General features: G+C 35.1%; 1 protein-coding gene across 1 annotated transcript in view; it reads left to right on the forward strand.

The window, feature by feature from the left end:
- Nucleotides 1-4,038: 4,038 nt before the first annotated feature.
- Nucleotides 4,039-5,974, forward strand: part of LOC107687838 (peroxidasin-like) — a 53,691-nt gene continuing 51,755 nt past the window's right edge. Inside the window, exon 1 of the mRNA XM_016485312.1 lies at nt 4,039-4,311. Coding sequence (XP_016340798.1) covers nt 4,127-4,311 — 185 coding nt within the window. The 5' untranslated portion in view covers nt 4,039-4,126. The remainder of the gene's footprint in view (nt 4,312-5,974) is intronic.

Below are 5,974 nucleotides of genomic sequence, written 5' to 3' on the forward strand. Positions count from 1 at the left end.
CACAGGTCATTAGCCTCTCTGCTTTCCCTATTTCCAAGAAGGAGCAGTGTTTACATCTACTTTGCCCGGTCTGGGCCCTCAGAGTATATATTGAGCGCTCTAGCCAATCCTGGCAATCAGAGCAGCTTTTTGTGTGCTTTGGAGGTTCATTATGGAGCTGCCAGTTAGTAGACTATCCCACTGGATAGTGGATGTGAGAGCGCCGGCTTACGCCTCCTTGGGCTTACAATGTCCCACCAGGGGAATGGCCTCCTCCTGGGCATGGTCCAGCGGCGTATCCATTGGTGACATCTGTGGGGCAGCTGGCTGGTCCTAGCCATCTACCTTTGCCAGGTTCTACAACTTCGGCATTTACATTATCTCAGGGAACCAAGGTTATGTTAGTATTATGTTAGTAGTCCACATACCTTTGTGAACAGACATTCTCTCTCATGAACTTGAACAAAAACCACTTGAGGTCCAGAATAACTGATGCCCATCTACGTGACGTTTTGTGGGTTGCAACCACGACTGTCAAACTAGACGTGTTAGATGTGCTGCAAGGCAGATCACAGTACCATCCATCTCACTGCGTTGTTGAGCTGCAGGTGACTGTTATAATGTTACAACCTGTTTACTGTTTATACTTTATTATCTTGTACTTATATCACACTTCTTCAGAGTAAACCCTTTTTCATCCATATATTCATTTTTGTTACATAATTGTTTTGATAATAAAAAAACTGATTTGTTTATGAATAATGCCTGTTTCTGTAAATAAAAAATGCTGCTTTTGTTAATTAGATATATTTTTAAATAAAGTTTTTTTTTATATATATATATATACACTGATAAGGCAGCTGTATATCCCTTACGCAAAGCAAATTAATTGTTGTATATATTGACAATCATTATATTCAATTATTTACGTATCATTGAAAATATACTGAATAAAATATTGTGTTGATATATTCCAATATACTGAAAAATACATAAAGAATTCCCCCTTTTCATATATTGAAAAATATGTGATAATATACTTGCTTATATGTCATAATATATGTAATTTTATAATCAATAAAATCCTTCATAATATAGAGATGTACTTGTAGTAAAATATAGTACTGTGTGTGTAAATATATTTAAACATACATGTACCATATATATTCACATTTATATGGGATCATGCATGTACAATATATATATATATATATATATATATATATTTACTCAATCATGAGGAAAATATATATTGAGATATATATCCATGTTTTTGTGTAAGTGTATATATATTTGTGGAGTTGCATTGGCATGGTTTAAGTTGTGCTTATCTGGCCGTCATCAGTTCGTGAATGAAGAGGTATCATATCGATCACATGTTCAGTATGGAGTACCTCAAGGCTCAGTACTAGGACCAATGCTTTTCACCCTGTACATTTTACCCATGGAGAGATATCATCAGGAAACATGGTGTTAGCTTTCAATGTTATGCTGATGATACTTGGCTCTATATTTCTTTACAGCCTGACGAAACATACAAATTTATAAAACTAACAAAATGCGTAGTTGATATAAAAAATTTGATGACTAGTAATGTCCTACTGCTAAATTTTGAAAAAACAGAGGTGTTAATTATTGGACCAAAAATCTCCACGTTATAACCTAGAACACTGTCTTAACACTTGGCTGTTCTGTCAATTCTTCAGTTAGGAACCTAAATACGCTATTTGATAGCAATCTTTCCTTTGAAAACCATGTTTTGTGAAACAGCATTTTTCCATCTTAAAAAAAAAATCTTTGGGTGCTGAAACAGAATTGAGCTGTTCTTTCAGATTATTGATGAGTTCATCTTTGGTGTGTTGAATGCTGACTTCAAGGCAGAGAGTTCCTCCTGCATTTCTATCCTATCTTCTGTTAGTTGTCTTCATAAAGTTGATTTTACTTCTTTAGTTTGCTGAAGTTCCTTTGACATCTCTTCTCTGTGTTTCTGCAGGTATTCAATCTGTTGTCTTAAATAATTTGTAAACTGTTCCATGTTGTTGTCTGACAGATGGGACAGTAATAATTCTCATTGATCCACTACCTCCATCTCCATCTTTCATTCTGATCATTTTATTAAATAACATTTTATTATTATTAAATTTTATTATTAAATAAAATCTGTTCATCATATAAAGTGATCAAGTCTCTCCAGAAATCTGGACTAAACCGCTCAATATGTATGGATTAGTTTTACAATCTTTTTATTAACTTTTTTAAGTATCAAAGTGGTAGTTGCTTAGATTGTCAATGAAGGGACAGAAATCTCTCATATTTCATTAAAAATATTTTCATTTGTGATTTGAAGATAAACAAAAGTCTTCCAGGTATGGAATGACATGAGGGTCAGTAAATGATGACAACAATTTTAATTTTTGTGTGAACTATCCCTTTGAGGCATCTGAGAATAAGCATATGAGTGCAGTTCAGTTAAATCTAGAGACCAATGGATTTATAAACTGAATGAACTAAATTATGTTAATTTATGAACAGTATAAAACATTAAGCAAGATAACACAGGATTCTATTTTTCCAGGATTTAGAATGACCCACACTTAAATATTTCAATTGTGAGAAGCCCTATAATTTTGTATCAGAGTAAAATGGTTGAACAGCTTCACATTAAATATATAAATCAATCAATCTTTTAAATTCACGTGTAAAACCATCTTACCCTTACAAGATCTCCTGAGTTTCACATAATTACTTTGCAATGAAATCTGTAATCTCCAAAATGCTTATTGCTCATTAATTTTTTACTTCAATTGTTATATCCTAATGATATTGAATATAAATTTGTGATGATTGCAGCATGCGGCTTTATGGATTGATTGATTGATTGATTGATTGATTGGTTGATTGATTTATATGTGTTTGTTGTTGAACTGGTACTGCTATAAACAGTATTTGGAAATTAATTTCAAATAAAATTGAGTTTTGGAGCTTTAGGAGCTCAATGCACTTTTATTTTTCAGTGATGAGTGCAGAAAATTATGCTCTGCTGCCCTCTTGCGTTTGGATCCAAACTTTCAGCCTTTATGTTAAGCAAAAAGCTGACGTGAAAAATTATATGTAGTTGCTGTTTGTATGAACTCAAGAAAAATGTAGCTTTAAAATGGCGAGGTCACAGACACACTGCTGCTGTGTTAATTGGTCCGTACCTGAGCATTCCACTGCTGTTATTAGTTCATACTGTAAAACAGCAGTGTTGATGTAATCTTTAGTCAGTGTGCGACTAGGATGAGCAAGGTGCAGTATCTGTCTTCCTGTGAAGGTAAATCTCTAGAGAAATACATGCAATAATCATGAACTTTTGTTGTAATTAATATTACAAAAACATATTTCTGAAAAAATAAAACCTCAAAAAAAGAAAAACCTCAGTGGTAAATGTGACAACAGTAAAATAACACGGTAAGTTCAGTAACCCAAATTTTCCATACCGTAAAATCAGAATGCCTTTCCTTTGAATGCATCAGAAAATCACTGTATCTGTATGGTCTTAGATGTTTCTTTCCGTGCTTGGCTCTGTTCATCTACATGCGCTCCATAATGGCAAAAAGGGTCGTTTGACAACATTAATTTTAAACATTTTTAAACTGTGCAGGCTGAAGGATCTGGAGTTGAACAATGGAAGAAAAGATGTTAGACGTGCTGCTGTCCTTGCTAGTCCTTGGTGTCATTAACATCCACCTGGACAAGGGATGGGCTACTAGCGGGTATATTTAATTCTAGATTTGTATATTTATTAATTTTTTCATATTTTACATTTTATTTTTTTTTACACTTATTTATATATATATATATATATATATATAGTTTTCAGTACTATAGCACTCCACAGTTGTCTGCACTTGAGAGGGTTTAATACTTTATAGAGAATCCAAGTTTGCATACTTGGACTGCGTACTACGTCCGTACTAAGTTGATGCCGGTAACGCACGTACTTTGAAGTGTGTAGTAGGCGAAAGTTTAGTAGGATGGGCTTTTATCGTGAACATGATTGAGGAGGCTCTGATTGGTCTTTTATGCCGTCTAGTACACGGGCTGTAACACTGCCCTACTTCCCACTGGATTCCTGCACACCGCTCTTACGGCGCACTGGCTGGTCATGGCGTTGCGGACTGTCGGAAACTTACCCTGTTTTTTAAGTGTACTCGGCGTGTTGCTCCTAACCAGTGGCCCATCCCGAGTCTTCTCATGTCCGAGCCGCTGTTTATGTTTCCGTACCACTGTCAGATGTATGCATTTAAACCTGGAATCAGTGCCCGCTGTTCTTCCTCAGACAACAATCCTGTGAGTACACTAGCCTTTTTTTCTCTGAGAGACACAGAAATTGTTGTTAATGTCTTTTGTGTGCTTACCTGCTTTGTTTGTTTGTTTGTTTCCCATCTAATGTTACAAATATTACAAACTACTCGGAGTACGTTGTCAGTGTAATTATTATTGTTGATGTTTTGAGTCAGAGTTGCGCTCACCGGTTGCATACTAAGTACAGATGAGTCTAAGTGGCAGCGTTTCGCTCCGTGTTCTAATTAACGTTACGTTCCTCATCTGGACTAGTCTTTGTTTCGTGGACACTGCGGTTTTGTCTCACAACTTTAACCCTAAACCTACCCACCCAGGCAGCATTTTGGGCGTCATAGTAGCGATTCGAGTCAGCTAGATACTGATGCACACTCAGACTCAAATGCTGCAAATACTTTGATGGCCAGAAATGCTGCATGTACTTATATGATGCCCTTAATTACTGGAGCATATGACATGGGGCCTGTTCCAATATGAGACAATATGCCACTTGAGAGCGCGTGTTTCTGCCACGGAATAATAATAATAATAATAATAATAACAACAACAAAGTAATATAGTCAAAATTACTTTTTATCGCAACTGTGAGTTTATATCTCACAGTTCTTGATTTTTATTTTCAAAATTGTGAGTTTATATCTCACAAATCTGAGTTTACGTCCTTGCATTTCTGAATTTATATATTTAGAATTGTTTCCATAGTGCAGATATGAATGTGTATTTTGTAAAATGCTTATAGCTTAATAGAAATTACTACATTGTGTTGTCTTAATAGACATTTAGAAGTTAAAGTACTTTTTTAAGTAGGTACTAAAAATCTAAATTTGTAAATAAAGCTCTGTAAAAAAAAAAAAAAAACAGTTTTTGAGTTTTTAAGTGTGTCCCATCTGGTAATCAAAAGTTCTACACGCTTTTGGTCTTCAGGCCCACTTGAACACTTTGGCCAAATACTGATGAAATCTCATCATGTAAGTGGACAGATGCAAAGACTGCAAGTGTGGGTCTTGGGACAGGCCATTACAGAAATGCTGCATGTTATGTGCTAAAACGCTGTCTAGATAGGCAGCACACTAAGGTTTTGAGTCGTAGCCAGTGGCAGTCCAGATGAGTGGATCCTATTGTGTTCAGCTCACAGACTTCAGCACTGACATGGTTAACGAAACTTGACAGTGTTTGCAAAGAAAGTTCAAAACCTTTGCATGTGCTTTTTTCATTATGTGCGGAGATTGAGTTGTTGGTTGAAATGAATCATGATTGTGCCGTGTGTGTGTTTGTGTTGGGTCGTTTTGATTTTGATTGAGTCCATTCATCACAAACAATTTTGATTTGTGTTATTGTTGAGAGTTATACATGTTTTATAGCAAGGATGTAACCAAACACATATTGGTGGATCTGAAACAGGGCTATTAAATTGCATTGTGTTCCACATAAGGGTGGGAAATAATGCACTTTGTGAGGCCCTCTGATTTCAGCCATATGCAGCACTTTGTCAAAAATTAAAAGGAATTATAAAATGTTCATTTGATTACATTTAAGATTAATTAAGTTAATGTTTTATGACCTCATTTGATTGTCACCATTTTTGATAATAAATTTGTATTAAATCATAAATCCAGAAAAATTAAAAGACAACACAGAAATTATATATATA

This window comes from Sinocyclocheilus anshuiensis, unplaced genomic scaffold (genome assembly GCF_001515605.1).
Source record: "Sinocyclocheilus anshuiensis isolate Anshui unplaced genomic scaffold, SAMN03320099.WGS_v1.1 scaffold197, whole genome shotgun sequence".
NCBI classification, from domain to species: Eukaryota; Metazoa; Chordata; class Actinopteri; order Cypriniformes; family Cyprinidae; genus Sinocyclocheilus; species Sinocyclocheilus anshuiensis.